Source organism: Diachasma alloeum, unplaced genomic scaffold (genome assembly GCF_001412515.2).
Source record: "Diachasma alloeum isolate Michigan unplaced genomic scaffold, Dall2.0 Dall_scaffold_00876, whole genome shotgun sequence".
In the NCBI taxonomy this organism is placed as follows: domain Eukaryota; kingdom Metazoa; phylum Arthropoda; class Insecta; order Hymenoptera; family Braconidae; genus Diachasma; species Diachasma alloeum.
The window spans coordinates 57,832-76,645 of NW_021680997.1; the positions used below are offsets into that span (position 1 = coordinate 57,832).

General features: G+C 39.3%; 1 protein-coding gene across 1 annotated transcript in view; it reads right to left on the minus strand.

Moving 5' to 3' along the window:
* LOC107045101 (AH receptor-interacting protein) overlaps positions 1–18,140 on the minus strand; it is a gene marked incomplete at its 3' end in the record, with an annotated part of 58,832 nt that extends 40,692 nt beyond the window's left edge. Inside the window, 1 exon segment of the mRNA XM_015267235.1 lies at positions 17,944–18,140. Within this exon segment, the coding sequence (XP_015122721.1) occupies positions 17,944–18,027 (84 nt within the window).
* Positions 18,141–18,814: the final 674 nt, after the last annotated feature.

The following is an 18,814-nucleotide window of genomic DNA, read 5'->3' on the forward strand; positions in this document are numbered from 1 at the left end:
GTGCCCAAGGAAAGAAGTTCTTTTTCAAGAACTCACAGTAAATGTCAGCATTAATTGTCCGACTCTCGAGGAATTCAAGGAAAACACCCTTTATGGTAACTGCCGCCCATGCAGTAACTTTTTTCGGGTGTGAGGACTTGGTTTCAACGACGTGAGGTGACTCAGTCCCCCAAAAGCGAAAATTTTGTTTATTTACCAAGCCACCCAAGTAGAAATGTGCTTCGTCAGAGAAGATGATATTCTGTGCCTTCATCCCCTTGGATTCAAAAAGATTGTAAAGTTCTTGGCAAAATTCCACACGACGAACCATCGCTTCTTCAGTTAAAAATTGATATACAGAAATTTTGTAGGGATGGAAGTTTAAAAACACTTTTAAGATACGGTGAAGTGAAGTTCTCGAGACTTTCAAGGTTTGGCAAGCCTTCCGAAGAGTATCATTTGGATATTTTTTGAAATGTTCTTCAGTTGTGCGGATAACCTCATCTGTGGTTACAGTAGGTGAAGGGCCAGGATTCTCATGCCTCCTATCGTCTAGTGTACCGTATTGATCGAATTTCTCAATTAACCTGAAAATACCCATGAATTGGTCGAAAAATGCGTAAATCTTCAAAAAAAACTTAGTAGGGCAGTTACCAGTTAGTCGGCCAGTTAGTCAGCAATCAGTCAGTAGACAGTCGCAGTTGCAAGGGCCAATTACTAAGAACGAGTCACAGAGAGTCAATTGCCAAGTCCAGCTATCCCAATCAGTTCTTGGTCTCGCTCAAATCACGGACAGTGATTATTAGAAATCTGCATATTTCGACTGCACTATTTTGGACCCAGCCGATTAGTCGACTCATCTCCACTAATTTCTCCACCCACTATCTTGAGGGCAGTATTCGTCACGGAGCTGCAGATACTCGCCTCAACGACGTATTGTGGTCTCATCGTTCAAGTGGCCACCTGGAGTCATTCTTTCGTGCAGCCCCAGGTAGTCGAATCTCCGTCTTACCCGTCTTATCACCGGACAAGTGAAACTGCCGTCGTAAATCATCGGATCGTCACAGAGAGTCACCCATCAATACTACTGGTCATCAAAAGCAGCTCTTCTTTCTGCTAGTAAGGGTCTTTAGAGTGCAACATTACCGCGACTGAGTGATCACACCCACCCCAATTTTACTTAATCAACAGCTGTAAGTTAATGCTAATTCGTTATCTACTAATTTTTTCTTTTTCTTTTCATTCCTTTCCAATTCTAATTCTCCAAAATTCTCCTCTGTGAGGTTTTATCTTGGGATCATTGTAGACAGCCTCTTTTTTATCACTAATAAAAACATTTCTTTATGGCATTAGAAGGGGTTCTTCCTCTTTACGTGATCTCCATTTCTGACTCTCGCGCAATCCACCATAGTGCACCTTAGTGCTTTATCCCATGCAATCCGATCCCATCCTTTCTCCCGGTCTCTACCCGTTGTAATTGGTCACGGTCAGGACAGTCTTTGGGGTCACGTTTTGTCACTGATTTTCGCCCATTCCATAACCCAGAGATCGCAACAACGCTTTCAGAAGAATAGCCAAGACAAAGGCTACAATTTTACAATTTCACTCAAATTGAATAACAATTCGGCTCTGCCCACCTGTCGATTTGTGAGAAATCACCTGCTCCAGGATAGACAGCAACCTCCATAATAAAAATTAATAAATTTAACTCGAAATAAATAAAATAAATGCCAATCTGGCAGACAATACAATTTTGCGTCTACATCTCGCGCTGGCTAGGAGACGACTCTACTTAAGCTTGGGCCGGTTCAACCGATATGCCTATTTGATCTTGTTTTGGGGGAGGAACCTCCCCCCAAATTCATAAGACACGGAATTTGATTGGATATCGAAGTTCTAACAGAAGTATTAAACGCTAGAATATTCTACGCAACTAATTTACATGACAATTTCCTCAATTCTGATTTTGACCAATTAGAGTGCAATATTCGGAGTCGCGTGACGCGTTTCACACAGATAATTTCCCTGCAGCTGGGGAAATTATCAGACTGATAATTTCCCTGTAGCCTGTCAATTGTTTTCTACGAATTTGATAGATATTCCTCACATTTTGGTGAGATGTGTCCCGTAACCCCGAACACTGCACCCTGATCGGCCAAAATCGGAATTGAAGAAATTGTCCTCCGAATACCCCTCGACCTTCAAAGGTCATCGGATATTCCCCTCAAGTTGTCCTGCATATCAACGATCGGGATCAGCTTGGCAGTAAAACCTGCAAAACTGATCCCTCTCGTTGCTATGCAACAAGACATTCGGGAAATATCCGATAATTTTGAAGGTCTTGGGTTATTATAGCTGAAAATTATTGCTCAAAAACTTCTAAATGGATATAAATCAATATTCTCGATATTTTAAAATTATTTTAGATTAAATGTCGTGAATTATCCCCAACGTTAGAATATTATTCACATTCGAGCATCCCTCGCTGACTTCATCTAGGTTTTGCTCGTCAGACGAGGAGGAGCTTCCCCCTCCGGTCGTTCCTCGCGTCAGGGTACCCTGGACCGTAGTTGTTCGGTGGTTGATGGCAATGGATCCTCGGTTGAAGACATCTTCTGCTCCCATTTAAAAAGCACGGGCTTCGTAGAGGGACGCCATCGTCCAATCCTCCTTTCCAATGGCCTGAATGGGATGGTCTGGATGTTGTTTGATCCCAAGAGATTTTTCTCAGGACCTCCTCTTCTCGACTCAACCCGTTGTCGTGGAGTTATGACTGTCGAAGATGACAAATAGTATTAGAATTGGGAAAGGTTTGGAGTATTTCCTTTCCCGATTCTCATGGATGAGAGAAGTCTCCTAGAGGCTAATTTTTAACAATTTTGCCTTAGGTCTCATTATTCATTGAAAAATGAAAATAAACAAATTTTTTATACAATCAAAAAATCAATTACGGGTTGACGACCCGTGTCGTCACACAATTATGATTTCGACATCGTTCATCGCCCTGGACATTTACACGGCAATGCTGATGCTCTTTCACGACGTCCGTGTTCATGTAAATGCTGTGAAAAAGCTAATTTCCATGAGAATTTTGCGCAAAAATCGGTTTTTCAATCTCAATGTTTGATAGATGACGAATTTGATTGGGTTCAATTACAGAAGGCCGATATAACTCTTAAAGTCATTATCCACTTTTTGAAAAAAAAAGTATCGACCGGATTGGTCCGAAATTTCCCATCTCGGATCTGAATTTAAAATTGACCTACTACATTGAGATTCTCTTGTAATTGGAAACAATATCCTTTTTCCTCGCTGGGAGTCACCAGATAAAACAAAATCAGTTTTTCAGGTCATAGTCCTCAAAGATACAACTTCGAAAATTCTTTCCATCGCACATCACTCTCCTGCTGGTGGTCATTTTGGAATCAATAAAACCTTGAATAAAATCCGAGAGATTCTATTGGGCAACTTGTAAATTTGATGTGGTGAATTGGTGTAAAAAATGTCGGATTTGTTTTGCTAAAGCAGGTCCTTATTTGAAAACCAATGGAGAACTCCAAATTTACAATGTTGGCTTCCCTTTCGAAAGAATTGCAGTGGATATTTTAGGACCATTTCCTAAATCTTCCTCTGGAAATCGCTGCATTCTTGTAATTACACATTATTTCTCTAGATGGCCTGGAGCAATTCTAATTCCAGACCATAAGACTCAACCGTCGCAGAAGCTTTGATCCGTGAAGTCATTTCTCGTTTTGGTGTTCCCCTCGAAATACACTCGCATCAGGGCCGCAATTTCCAATCGTCCTTGTTCAAGGAGATTATGGACCTATTAGGAATCCATAAAACTAGAACAACTCCTCTTCATCCTCAATCAAATGGTTTGCTGGAACGACTTAATAGGACTTTAGTTACTTATTTAACAAAATATGTAAATTTCACTCAAAGAGATTGGGACAAGTGGATCCCATTTTTCCTATTAGCCTATCATTCCTCCAAACACGATTCTAATCAATTCTCCCCTGCCATGTTGATGATGGGGCGCAAGCTCAGGAGCCCATTGGATTTGGTTCGAGGAATTCCACCTCATAATGATTATAACAATCTCCCAGATTACGTAATCGAATTGAGGGATCGATTAGATTTAATTCATAATGAGACTCGCAATCATTGTAAATTTAAAAGTGATCAGATGCAATCACGATTTGATTTAAAAACCCATATGTTGTCCTTTATTCCAGGACAAAAAGTATGGTTTTTCAATCCTAGGAGAATCAAAGCGAAATGCTTTAAGCTACAAAGGGACTGGGATGGTCCATTTATAATCAAGGAAAAATTAAACGAAGTAGTTTATCGAATCCAAAAATCCACCCATTCCAATTTGAAGGTCGTTCATGTGAACCGGCTTGCTCCGTTTTATGAGTAATTACTTTGTCCAGATATTTGCATCATTACAATAATCCTGATTTCAGTTGATGGCCACAAGTGACTTCAGAATGTTTATTATTTTCAATTGTTTATTCCCGGGAAGATGAACAATGACATTGTGTTACCATAGAATACATGTCAACAATTAATACGTGATGCGAATATTTGGATTGACAATTGCTTGTTTTCCCCTTTTCCAATATCCGTTTGAACAATTAAAGTCTGTCGATCCGAACCTTTCTTTTCCTAGTTGGAGTCCTCAACTGCCTTTCATTCGTTTCTAGGAACCTTGAGACACTACTACTGGACTTGTGGACTTCGGCACATCATCTCAGAAGAGAGAAGAAAACTTCAAGATCAATTTAACTATTTCGAGTCAAACCTTCTCTCTTTTTGTGGTTTTCTATTTGGGTTTTTGGAAAAGAGTTGAGTTAAAGGCCCCAGATAATTGGAGTATTATTTCAGTTAGTGACTAATTGAAATCGTACTACAACTGCCTTTAACAGGCGCGTTGTTGTCGGGGCGACAACTTTTCAAGAGAAGGAGTAGTGTTACGTATTTGCCCTTTTCCTTCCTCTCAACCACCTTCATGTATGATAGTCTCTTTTTTTCCCTTTATTCTTTTGATCTTGATCTAGAGTCCGCGGCCGTGTCATTTCATTTTATTCTATCTTTTACTATTGTTTCCGCTCCAAACTTATTTAATAAACTCTTTATTTGATTCATCGCGTGTAACTCAACAATATTTTAAAAGAACTAGATAGGAAAAATCAAGACGAATATTTTGGGGACAAAAATTGAAATCGGATGAGTAGTTTTTGAGATTAGATTATACAACACAGTTTTATACGAAAAATTGATTATCTATAAAACTACTCATTCCATTTCGCCCATCTGAAATCCCAGCCTGTAATACCGTAAGAGCTAAAATCTTTCCAAATTTCAACTTCCTATCTCAAATTTTTCAAGCGTTATCATGTTCACATCATGTTCAATTGTTCACATCAATTTTCTCATAAAAATGAAACATGTCAATTACTGGGCAACTCGCAATAGTTAGCGAGGTATGTTGTTGTCTAATTCGATGAATATTATTGTTGGATGGCGGGTGTGGACACAATCAATGGTACACGGGTTTTATTATTAGAACACTGGTTTATTGGCTACAACACGTCTCACGTCTCGCAGTAGAGTGAACTCTCACATGTTACAACCTGATAGAGGAGATCCGCGCATGTGCAAGATCTAGTTTCCTCATAACGAATATATATGTCATACGCAAGGGCCTAAGCCCAGTGGGACAGGGAGCTGGCGCCACCTTTCCAACACTCCCTCCCGATCGCTTCCGAGTCCTCTCGCCATAACTGACCTCGGTCTCGCTTCAATTTAAACTCTTCTTTCCTAAACAGACAACAAAACAATTATTAAATATTTAAATTCATTATTTTGTTAACTTGACGTTTGTATAGTTCAAACACCAGAGGTTTGGTGAATACGTCAGCTAATTGATCCCTCGAACTTATCCAGTTTGCTTTGATTAGATTGAGCTTAATACATTCCTTGATATGATGAGCTTTGATATCATTTATATGTCTTAATTTATTTCCCCCACTCGTCTCAGCACTATACATTGCCGCCTTATTATCGCACCACAAGGTTATTGGCAACGGGGGTAGAAAAATCAGTCTCAAGAAGTTGTATATCGACAACATCTCTTGACTCGCCTCACTCATCGCAACATACTCGCCTTGACACGTAGAGAGAACCACATAGGACAGTTTGTGAGTTCTCCAGATAATCGAATCATCAAACAGTTGAATCACATATCCAGACATGGTCAATGAGCCTTTGCAATCTGCAAAGCTAGCGTCTGAGTATGCCTCAATCTCACCTGTCTCACCTGTATACCTCAACCTTAAGTCAGTGGTTCCTCTCAAGTACCTCAGTACTCTCTTCACCATTTTCCAATCCTCATTTATTGGACTCACCTGGTGTTTACTCAGAATGTTGACCGCGTAAGCAATATCAGGTCTAGCAGTCCCCGCTAGGTACAACAAGCTACTCACTACTTCTCTATAAGGACAGTTCAATTTGTCATCGGCCGTACTATAAAACTCACCATTAGTGTCCAACTCTCTAATTTTTCGCTCGTGGATGGAGGCCTGTGTAGTGAGCATTGGAGTTCTTTGAGGATGTGAGTTCTCGAAACCGTATTTGGTTAGTATCTTTTTAATACATTTTTCGTGACTCATTTTTAATATACGATTCTCTCTATCTCGTCTTATTGAAATGTTCAGAAACTCTTTTGGCTCGCCCATTACTGTCATTTCAAACTCAGAACTCAGTTTAATTATAACCTCATCTAATTTATCTTTATCGTTACTCGCCATAATTATATCATCTACGTATAATAGTAGAATTAGAAATTTTTCCTCACTGCTCCAAGTAAACAAACACGGCTCAAGATCAGAGTTCACGAGGCCCACACTGAGTGCCACTTCAGTGAATTTCTCATTCCACCGTTTTGGACTTATTCGAAGTTCATAGAGAGATTTCTCTAATTTGCACACCTTGGTCTCTCTCTTCTGATCTGAGTGATGAGTCCCCACTGGGATCTCCATGTAGATTTCCTCATCTATCTCACCATTGAGAAATGTCGTTTTCACATCTGATTGGCAGGTGTCTAAGTTGTATTTGTTAATAATAGCAAATACGGCCCTAACCAAGTGCATTCGCGATACCGGGGCATATGTTTCTCTCAATTCGTAAACATTTCGATCTTTAAAGCCCCGTATAATCAGTCACGCCTTGTATCGCGTCTCACCGTTCGCTTCTATCTTGCGTTTAAATACCCACCTAGAGTCAATTATGTTAGCCTTCTGTCCATTTTGATTACTAATCGGTCGGTCTACACCTGTCAGCATTTTTTATTTTTACTCATCGATTTAAGCTCTTATTCTACTGCCAGTGTCCAAGTGCTCTTATGTTTTCTTTGCATCGCGTCTTTGTAGTTAATTGGATCTGAATTAATACTGGCAAGAAGAGCATGGTAAACCTAATCAGTAGACTCGTGCAGATTCAGTCCATTCTCACCTTGTAACAAACAAGCCAGAAATACTCCGGCTTTCAAGCTCGCACCTGCAGGTTTGCATAGCTTAAGACTTGGGGTTTCCTTCCTTGGTCTGCCCCTCTTTCTCTTCGTCACTCCCTCCGATTTGGACGTTTCATTCAAATCGTTCACGTCTTTTTCAAATTCTACAAACCATTTGTCTTTGTTTGTCACTTCTTGAACTTCTGGAACGTTCTTAATCTCACCTTTCTTGTACCTATCACCATAGACCTGTTTCTCGTTAAATCTTACGTTTCTACTTTCGTAGAACTTTCCTTCTTCTGGTTTTAGTAGTATGTATCCTGTTGGAGTGTATCCAACCAGAATACCTCTCGCACCTTCTGCCCTGAATTTCGGTCCTACCTTTCTCTGTACTTTCATGTACGCTAGGCTTCCAAATCTCTTAATCTGATTCACATCAAAGCTGTGTCCCGGCACAAACTCTTTCAGTGGAGTTCTCATCTCATTAGATTTATGAGTTCGATTGAACGTATATACAGCGGCAGACAGAGCCAGATCCCACATATTCTCCGGCAATTTCACGTCGAACATGTAGGCATGCACCTTTTTCTGGATTGTCTGGTTGTATCGTTCAGCGACTCTATTGTGTTCTGGAGTATCAGGACTTGCCAGTTGTAGTTCCGCGCCTAACTTTTTCAATACCTCAACTGTATGTCCCCCAGTAAATTCCGTACCTTGATCTGATCCAAGGTAGCACACCTTCGCGTCGTAACCCAACAGATTACTGCCACTTCTAATAAACATTTCAAAGCAGTGACCCGTTTCACTTTTAGTCTTTATCGGGTATGCCATTGCAAATCTCGATTTATCGTCAATGAACACAGATATGTACCTGTATCCCTTTGGATATGAGCTCGGAGATATTGGTCCCATTACATCAGAGTGTATTATCTGCAAGGGTTCTGCTGCTCGCCTTCTCACATTAGGAAATGGCAGTCTGTTAAATTTAGAAGCTAAACACACTTCACACTTCATTAATGACTCATCGAAATTCACGCCTTCTAGTTCTTTTATGTCCGGGAATTTTGATTGTAAAGCTTTGAGATATGTTATCGATGCATGACCGAACCTAGCATGTCATAGCATGGCTTGACTATTACCCTANACTTCTAATAAACATTTCAAAGCAGTGACCCGTTTCACTTTTAGTCTTTATCGGGTATGCCATTGCAAATCTCGATTTATCGTCAATGAACACAGATATGTACCTGTATCCCTTTGGATATGAGCTCGGAGATATTGGTCCCATTACATCAGAGTGTATTATCTGCAAGGGTTCTGCTGCTCGCCTTCTCACATTAGGAAATGGCAGTCTGTTAAATTTAGAAGCTAAACACACTTCACACTTCATTAATGACTCATCGAAATTCACGCCTTCTAGTTCTTTTATGTCCGGGAATTTTGATTGTAAAGCTTTGAGATATGTTATCGATGCATGACCGAACCTAGCATGTCATAGCATGGCTTGACTATTACCCTAAATTTTATTTTTCTCAACTCCAAACAGATCAAAAACCTCACCGCTCTCATCTATTTGTGCCTTGTCTACCTTATCAATCTTTCTATCCCAAATTGAATAATCAAAATTGGATTATTCGAATTGATTTAGAATCGGTTTAGGGGTTCCTTTACTATCCGGTTTGTCATCTCGCCCGACTTCGGATTGCTCATTATTTCTCCTCTGTAGACCCTTCTTCAATCCGTTCGTTACTCTCAATTGGAGTTTCCATAGCCGAAACCTCATTCTGTTTGGCTGTGACACTTCGCGTCATGTGTCTTCTCACCTCTATTTCACCACCTTCCATATTGGCTATAACTCGTCTAGTTGTACTTTTCTGTAGTTTCCTGTTGAATGGACTGTACTTGTTTACTTCTAAATCTACTATCCAATACGATTTTCTATACACGCCTGAGATAAATGACTCATTTGATTCTGGATTGAAGGTATCTATTTTCTGGTCATCTAGATATATCGCAAGACTCATTTCTGCGAATCGTCTTAGAGACAGTAAGTTAGCCTGAAGGGCCTCAGCAAATATTACCTTATCTACTTCAAATTTCTCACCGTTCAACAATTCTACCTGACCTACTCCCTCCGTTCTCAAATCCACTTGTTTATTTTTATTCGCGCATTTGATCGCGCCTTTACTTTGTTCGTCGAGGGACTTGAAAATTAGTTTCGAATTTGTTAAGTGCTCCGTAGCACCAGAATCTGCTATGAATTCAGTAATAAATTTGTCTTTGTCGAAACAAACACCCACGTGCAATGCCTGACCTTCACAAAGCTCATCATCCACTTCCATGCACTCTCCTGTCTCATTCGAATCTAATTCACCCTTCTCTTTGTTGTCTCCTCCTGAGGTTTTGCTTGAATCCTCCTTATTAGACTTTGTACTGGTCTTGGGCTTCGAGTACTTGTTGTCTCCTTTGCCCTTCAGGTTATAGTATTTCCCCCTTTTAGCGAGTTTTGGGTCATTCGCACCTAAACCCTCTGACCTTCTCTTCAATGACCCACCACCACGCCCAAATCTACGAAAACTATTTCCCCGTGAATTGGTGTCTTATGTTAACTTTTGGCTTGTTGTTTGTCTCACCTGGGTTTGGGCAATCCTTAGNACTTGTTGTCTCCTTTGCCCTTCAGGTTATAGTATTTCCCCCTTTTAGCGAGNCTGTTAAATTTAGAAGCTAAACACACTTCACACTTCATTAATGACTCATCGAAATTCACGCCTTCTAGTTCTTTTANTTCCCCGTGAATTGGTGTCTTATGTTAACTTTTGGCTTGTTGTTTGTCTCACCTGGGTTTGGGCAATCCTTAGTTATGTATCCGTAGCCTTTACAACTGTAACACAGTTTGCCCTTACCCTTGCCCGGGCACTTTCGGCCGAGGTGACGGGTCACGGCATTCAAAACACCGTTCTTTGAATCCGGTGAGGTTAGCGGCTATCACCTCACCACTCCCCTCGCCAGACTGCTTCCTCGACGCTTCTTCCTGCATAACTACAAGTTTCTATTGTTCATAAGTGGGGGGCTGCTCACCTTTGAGTTTGGCTGAGGATTGTAGGAAATGTACCATAGGTACAGATCCCATGATGGCATTATTAAACGCGTCCCTCTTTTCCTCATCGCATGGAGGGGTTGCATCGGAGGAGTTTTCATATGTTCGAATTGCCTCTTCAAATTTCTCACAAAACTCAACTGCTGTCATTTTTCCAATCACATACTGCATATTGGAGATTTCTTTTCTCACCGTAAATGAAGATACATTAGTTTCGTATCTTTGTATCTCTTTGAGTTTATTTAAAATAGCTACTGGATCTTCTAGTAATACTACTTTAGAGTGATAGTTTTTATCGATGTGATTGATTAGAATATCTCTCACCTTGAATTTATACTCATCTAAAGTCTTCTGATCTCCTCTGAATTCTATGCTACTATCCAAGACATGCAAAAGTTTGTGAGATCTCACTTCTGACTTGAAATAGTCATAGAAATGTTCGAATCTTGTGCTACTATCCAATTTATAGTCTCTTTTAACTGAGGTTCCTTTGTTAAGGATCTCCAGTTTTATGGCTTCAACAACTTCTTTAGCAGTGCTATTTTCAGTGTTTCCACCACTTTGACTCTTTTCTTCTCGCCTCAGATTTTCCCATTGTCTTTTGACAAGGTGTTCAATTCTCGCCTCTAATTCCTCATTTTCATCTAAATTATGGCCACCCTCTAGTAAATCTGACCCATTTCTCACCTTTTTACCGGGGTCCTCAGTTCCAGCCCTCCTCAGCGGTCTCTCCGTCCTGTAATCAATACGGGAGAGCCTGTCATCCCGGCCGTTCCTCATCTTGCTAATCTCTTTTCTCATTTCTTTGATGCTGTCTAGTATCCAGCCACTAGTGTTGGTCTGAATATTCAAAACCTTCACGAGTGTGCTGGTCACAGCATCAAGTTTCGAGCACACCGATTCAAGTCTGCCTTCCACTGGAATTTCAGTTCTTGGTTTGTTCGCGTGGTATTTCATTGGATTTGTCGGGTAGTTTTGTAACATGGACCTTATTTCAACTTTAGGTTGCACGTACTCGATTTTTGTAATCTGGGGTTTACTGTTACTTGCTTTGAGAGCCTCAATTACTGCCGCTTGTCCCGCACTTTGTTCGGCCGACGTACCTTTACTTTCCTCACCCTCCTCTCCGTTCTCACCGTCCTCCCCGTTCTCACCGTCGCTCTCCTCACCTTTGCTCATCTCACTCACCTCGGCAGTAATTGGTGGTTGCTCCTCATAAATTGTGGGTATGATGGGAGGCTTATTGGCGAGGAGCTTTTACTCATGCCACTCCACCAGTAGTCTCCACTGGTTCTCTGTCATCATGCTTTTGGCTGTTGTGATAAATAGAATCTTTGAATATTAGTATTGTCATTTGTATATTGTACCCTTTCACCGACTAACCGAATACAAGTATAGTCAGCTTTAAGGCAGTCAGACACAGACGAGATATGAACACAATATGCCCTCTATGCCCGACAGAGCTGATCAATTTCCACGCACTGAATACAAGCACGCTTCCACTGATCACCCCTTTGAAGCAACCAAATTTCAGATTTTATTCTGAATTTTTAACTAGTATTTTTGTTTTATTTGATCATTTTCAGTGCTTGGTTAATTTGTGATTATATTTGCTAGCTAATATCCTCACAGGCACTTTGATCGCATGCATTTTTCATCGTAACTCTCCTTTTTAATTCATCTGAACTCATCAAACTTATAACACCTAATTGTGTCTGTTCGTATTAATGTCTCCTCTACTAACTTGAAGACGACGTCCTCTCCTTTATGGAGTTCATCAAATCCAAAGAGGAACGTTAATTGTCTCCACAGCTCCCACAAGTCGTCACCTATGGTAATTTATTTATTAGTTTGCTAATTTGGGCTTGTTTTTATTTTTGTGCACTCTCGCCTTATTTGTATTTCACATCAATTTCAAATTTGAATTTAGTTTTGCCGTCGGCCGGAATTGCGCTGCGCGCGCGCTGGTGGAGAGCCACGTAACCCCTTCTCTTTTCTACATCTCGCCATCTTATCATTCGCTTAACTACAGCCACTCCTGGTCACTATCCTCACCAATGCTGCGCGTGCACCCACCACGTTAACCGACTCTCTATACTGTTCGCGTCCCTCACCGATTCTCCATACTTGGACGCTTCTCTCACCGATTCTCTATGTATTGGACGCGTCCCTCACTATGTTACAACTCTCCGAACTGATCCCTCAACATATATTATTCCCACCTATTTCAATCTATTTTTATTTTTATTTTCTTTGGGATTTTCAATTCCCTAATTAAGTTTCTTATTTTTCTCCCGGATATTCGTTTGATGGTTTGGCCAACGTTTGTTGTCCACCATCTTGTCTCCCAGCGTCCGCGTTGTTCCCGCCAATCTCCCCGCGATGACGCAACTCCTGTTCGTTGTCTGGGAGATGTTTACCACCGGTATAGCACATTCAACCGTACTTACGCCTCTCTCCTTCTGGCTTTTCCATCTTTTCAGCCTTCACTCGCCTTTCCTCGCCACCGCAGACCACCAGACACTTGGCGCTATGTTCCTGAGGGTTTGTCCTTATTTTTCACTATCACTGTTGTTTTTCTTTCTCACTTGAGTTTTTATTTGCGCTAGGGAGCGTGCTCTGGACCCATAACCTGTTGGATGGCGGGTGTGGACACAATAAATGGTACACGGGTTTTATTATTAGAACACTGGTTTATTGGCTACAACACGTCTCGCGTCTCGCAGTGGAGTGAACTCTCACATGTTACAACCTGATGCAGAGAAGATCCGCGCATGTGCAAGATCTAGTTTCCTCATAACGAATATATCTGTCATACGCCTAAAAGGGCCTAAGCCCAGTGTGACCGGGATCTGGCGCCACCTTTCCAACGATTATCATAAGGAATATTTTTAGTTTTATAGATATTGAGAAACGAAAAAACTTTCGGAATCGGTGTATCTCAAAAACTACTGGACGGATTAAACTGAAATTTCGGCCAAATGTGCTCCCAAGTAATACCAATTATGAGCCAAAATTTCAGATTTTTAGCTATCACTTTAATCCTTTTGCTTCCGAATGGAAGCATTGTATTCGTCGGAATTTGACATTCTCCAATTTTGCCTGGAAATGATGTAGAATGATATGAAACGTGAAGAAATGTTTTTAGAAAATATCTGTGTCCGGGTCTGATGATTCGGTTTTTGGGTGATCACTTTTTAGAAAATATAATATTAATACGGGAAAATTCATTGATATAAATCTGAAATTTTGACCCATAGTAGGTACTATTGAGCTCAACTTCGGCCCACAGTTTCAGCCCGATTGCTCCAGTAGTTCCAGAGATATTCAACTTTTTGTATAAAAATGTTTTGGTCAATATCTGCAAAACTACTTGACCGATTTCATTTTTTTTTTCAAAATATTCGTCTTGATGTCTTCTATCTAGATCCATTAAAATATATATACCCATTCATATAAAGTTTCCGAGATATCGAACCCCGTGAAGTTAGCAGACCAAGTTCATCAGATCGGGTCGGCAAATATCTAAAAAATACGGGCTTTTTATGGGCAGTTTTTCTGCAGAAAATTTTGAATGGGCGTCAAATAGGAACCCATATTTCACCAAATATGTCCAGCGATGCTAGGGTCCGAGGAACCCGTTTTGCCCCCACCCTCATTTGACCCCTATTTGACGCCCTTGAAAATTCGGGGAAAATTCCGGAAAAACGAAATTATTTTCGTGCAGAAAATTAGCCCGTAATTCATTCTATGCCATTCTGCATGAATTATTCCGATTCGACCCCATTGGTCTGCTAGCTTAACACCCCAAACATAAAAATCGATTTTTTGGCCAAAATATTTGAGAAAATTTAATTTTTCTGCAGAAAAAAGCCCATAAAAAGCCCGTATTTTTTAGATATTTGCCGACTCGATCTGACGACCCTGGTCTGCTAACTTCACTGGGCTGAGATATTGACCATTTTTAATTTTTTCCCGAAATTCCGTGTACGCGATAACTTGAGAAAAACTTGAGATAGGAGGTTGAAATTTGGTAGGGTTGTAACTTTTATAATACCAAAGGTTCGTATTGTGACTGGGCGATATCGGATGAGTAGTTCCAGAGATATTCAACTTTTTGTATAAAACTATTTTGGTCAATATCTCAAAAACTACTTGACCGATTTCAAATTTTTTTTCCAAAATATTCGTCTCGATGTCTTCTATCTAGATCAATCAAAATATGTATACACGTTCATACAAAGTTTTCGAGATATTCCCCTTTTTCCGTTTTTCATTAAAATCCTTATACACGCGCTAACGTGTGCAAAAATCGAGATATCGGCTTGAAATTTGGAGAGAATCTTCCACCTGTGATAACAAAGGTTCGTGTTGAAGACGGGCTCAATCGCACCAGTAGTTTCGGAGATATCCAACTTTTTCTGAAAATCTACTATGTTGAATATCTTTAAAACTTCGCAAACGATTCCACTTTTTTTTTTTTCAAAATATTCATCTTGATGACCTCTACCTAGATCAATCAAAACATCTATACCTGTTTATGCAAAGTGCTTGAGATAGTCCTATTTTTTGCTTCCGAATGGAAGCATTGTAATCGTTCTATTTTTCGATTTTCTAATTTTGCTTGGAAATGATGTAGAATGATCTGAAACGTAAAAATACGAAGTTTGGAGACCATGTCTGTCGGTGTCAATGTCCATCGCCACCTGTCCGGTGGTCATTTTTTGGAAAATCGAGTAATAAATTGACTAAACTTATTCCAAAAAATCTGAAATTTTGTCAGATTATAGTACGTAACTAGGACTAACTCTGTGCCAAATTTCAGCCTGATCGATCAAATACTTTCTGAGAAAAAGCTATTCGTTTTTAAATCGTTTTTCGTTAATATCTTCGAAACTAGCCAACCGATTTCAATTTTTTTTTTCAACATATTCGTCTCGATGCCTTCTATCTGAATCAATTAAAACAAACATACCCGTTCATAGAAAGTTTTCGAGATATTTCAGATTTTCAGTTTTTTCATAAAAATCGTTGTAATCACTCTAGCTTGTGCAAAAATTGATATATCAACTTGAAATTTGGAGAGAATCTTCCCCCCACGATGACATTTTGTTCTATTGAAAATGAGCTCAATCGACCGACTAGTTTCCGAGATATTCGACTTTCCCTGAAAACTTTCTGTCTGCGATAGCTCAAAAACTTTGTATGAACGGGTATATATGTACATTCTGTGGTTACTCGTTTCAATATTTGTTTCGATGCCATCTATCTAATCAATTAAAACACATCTACCCGTTCACAGCAAGTTTTCAGAGAAAGTCGAACTACGATCCATTCGGGAGCTTACTACCAATGAAATTGGTAGAAATGAAAGAAAGAGAAAGAATTATAACACAAAAGTAACAGTCTGATGGCTTCTGCCAAAATGGCTTCAACGCCTGTTTGTCTGTTTTTTCATTAAAATCCTTGTTTTTCATTGAAATACTTTATTGCTTCCGAATGGAAGCCTTGTATTTGAACGATTTTTCGATTTACTAATTTTCATGGCAGATGGTCTAGAATGTTACGAAACGTGAAGAAATTATGTTTTTGGGGTCATGTCGGTATGTATGTGTGTGACAACGTGGGTTTTTGGTGATCAATTTTTAGAAAATTCAACATAAATGCGGTGAAATTTGTCGATAAAAGTCTGAAATTTTGGCTCATGGTAGCTATGATTAAGCTTCACTTTGGTACACAGTTTCAGCCCGATCGAGCCAGTAGTCCCTGTGATATAACAACTTCTTTAAATTTCGTTTTTCCTCAATATCTAAAAATCTACTCCACCAATTTCAATTTTTTTGTTCAAAATACTCGTCTCGATGGCCTCTATCTAGATCAATCAAAGTATATATATCCGTTCAGACAAAATGTGAAGATATTGCCATTTTCCTGTTTTTTCATGAAAAATATTGTTTACACGATAACTTGATGAAAAATGGAGATAGTGAGTTTCAATTTTGTATGCTTCTAGCTTTTGTAACAGAAAAAGTTGGTGTTGTGGTTGGGCGCAATTGGCCCAGCGATTCTTGAGATATTCAACCTTTTGTGTAAATATATTTCTTTAAATATCTCATGAACTACTGGAAGGATTTCAATTTTTTTTTAAATACTTGTCTCGGTGGCTACTATCTAGATCAATCAAAATATGTCTACCCGTCCAGGCAATCATTCAGAGATAGTCCCATTTTTTCATTTCGCAAATTTTTTCATTCTTGTACGCACCATATTTTGAGAAAAGATGAAAATAGCAAGTTGACATTTGGTGTGATTATAGCTCTTACAATATTGAAGATTCTTATTTTGAATAGGCGCAATCGACCGGGCAGTTTCGAAGATATTTAACCTTTTATATAAATCTATTTGATTAAAAGGTTGAATATCTTCCTGTAGACATCCTATAGCTTACGCTTACGGTCGTATACCTGTCACAAGGACAGGGAATTGCTGCGGATCCATTCGGAAGCGTACTACCAATGGAATTGGTGGAAATGAAAAAAAGAGAAGGCCTAATAACGCAAAAAGTAACGGTCACATGCCTTCTGTCGGATGGGCTCGTACCCCTGCTTGGTTCTTTCAAAATTTATTTAAAAAATTGCCAGAATTTTGTACGCACACACGGCGTGCAAAATTTGATATATTTGATTTACCGTGTGGTTTATTACTTTTACCATTTCCTTCGGTCTACTCTTCAATTTCCAAGCAAAATTAGAGAATCGTAAAAACGACGGATTACAAAGCTTCCATCAGGAAGCAAAAAACTATACTATATTAATATGAAAGCAATTTCCCACTTGTTTAGTTTTTCGCCGTTTGTACGGAAAAAATCGGCAGCTTATCTGCGCGTTTCTTTTCTTTTCAATAGAAATGTTCAATGAAAAATATTCTATAGAAAAAAATTTTAAATCAGAAAAATCAACTTAATTCGATTTTTCTATACAACTTCTTTTACTGAGGTACTTTCTAGAGAAATTCTTTAGCTCAAATTTTCTAAGCTTTTTTGTTAAATTTTGTGTGATGAATGAAAAGAGAAGGAAAATAGAGCGGAAAAATGAGAAAATGCATGTCGAGGAATTCCTGTAGAAAATACCTCAGTAGAAGTTGTATAGAAAGATGGAATTCTACTGTTTTTTTAAACAAAATATAATAGTTTCAATTGGACATTTTCGGTAAAGAAAAATATGTGCAATACAGCTGATGAGTTTTTCAATAGGATCGATTACAAACTAATAGAATTTACTCTCAAATTCACTAGGTTTTTCTATGAAATGTTTTGCACGCGTGTCCTCACGAATGAAAAAGGTCAATTTACCTTAGATCCAGGAACAAAATCCACTTTTTTGTTTCCAACATGAAGAAGATTTTTGACAATCAACTGTCGATCATTCCCTTCCATTTTCCAATGAAGTTGACCTTTTGGAAACTAACAAACGGAATTTGTTGATAACTCACGGAAAATGCTACAGAATTCGAGAATTTTCGTTCCACTGCAAACCCCAATGTTTTGGTTAAGACTGGAAAAATAACCTAACTTGACCTGACATCCAATCACATGTTCGTTGGGGACTCGCCTCAATAGGCGAGTGAAGTCCGCTGCACTCACTCCACACTCCGCTTACTCCGAGGCCAAAGTTGAATCACTCTATTTAAAAAAAAAATTTTTACCTTACATTTTCTTACCACTGTTTAGCGATTGATTCCGGTGATCAAACAAATCTACACGTGCGTGAGTTCAGAATTCTTTGTCAACAGTTACACATCAAAGGAGTTCCTGGAAATTTAGGGGGTTAATCGTCTGAGGTATGAAATTTCACCATTTTTGTGGTTTTGGGGAGTTTCCCATGGGCTCTGGGGGAAATTCGTGGAAATTTTCATTAGGTCTCTGTGGATTCATCTGTTGGAGGTGAATTTTCATGGGTAATTAAATTTTCAGACAACTTTTGAGAGTTTAAACACAGGCTCGCCTGAACTGATCAAAGGTTGATTATCATGAACTCTGAAGGAAGTGACAAAAACCATGGATTTGAAAGTATTGGTAAGTTTTTTTACTATTCACTAACGCTATCGTGACCGCACTGTTGCTGCCTTTTCATTATATGCCCTGGTTCCTCTCATATTCGATGTTTTCTTTTTCGAATTCTTTCCCCATAATCATTCAATACTCATTACAAAAAAAATTACCA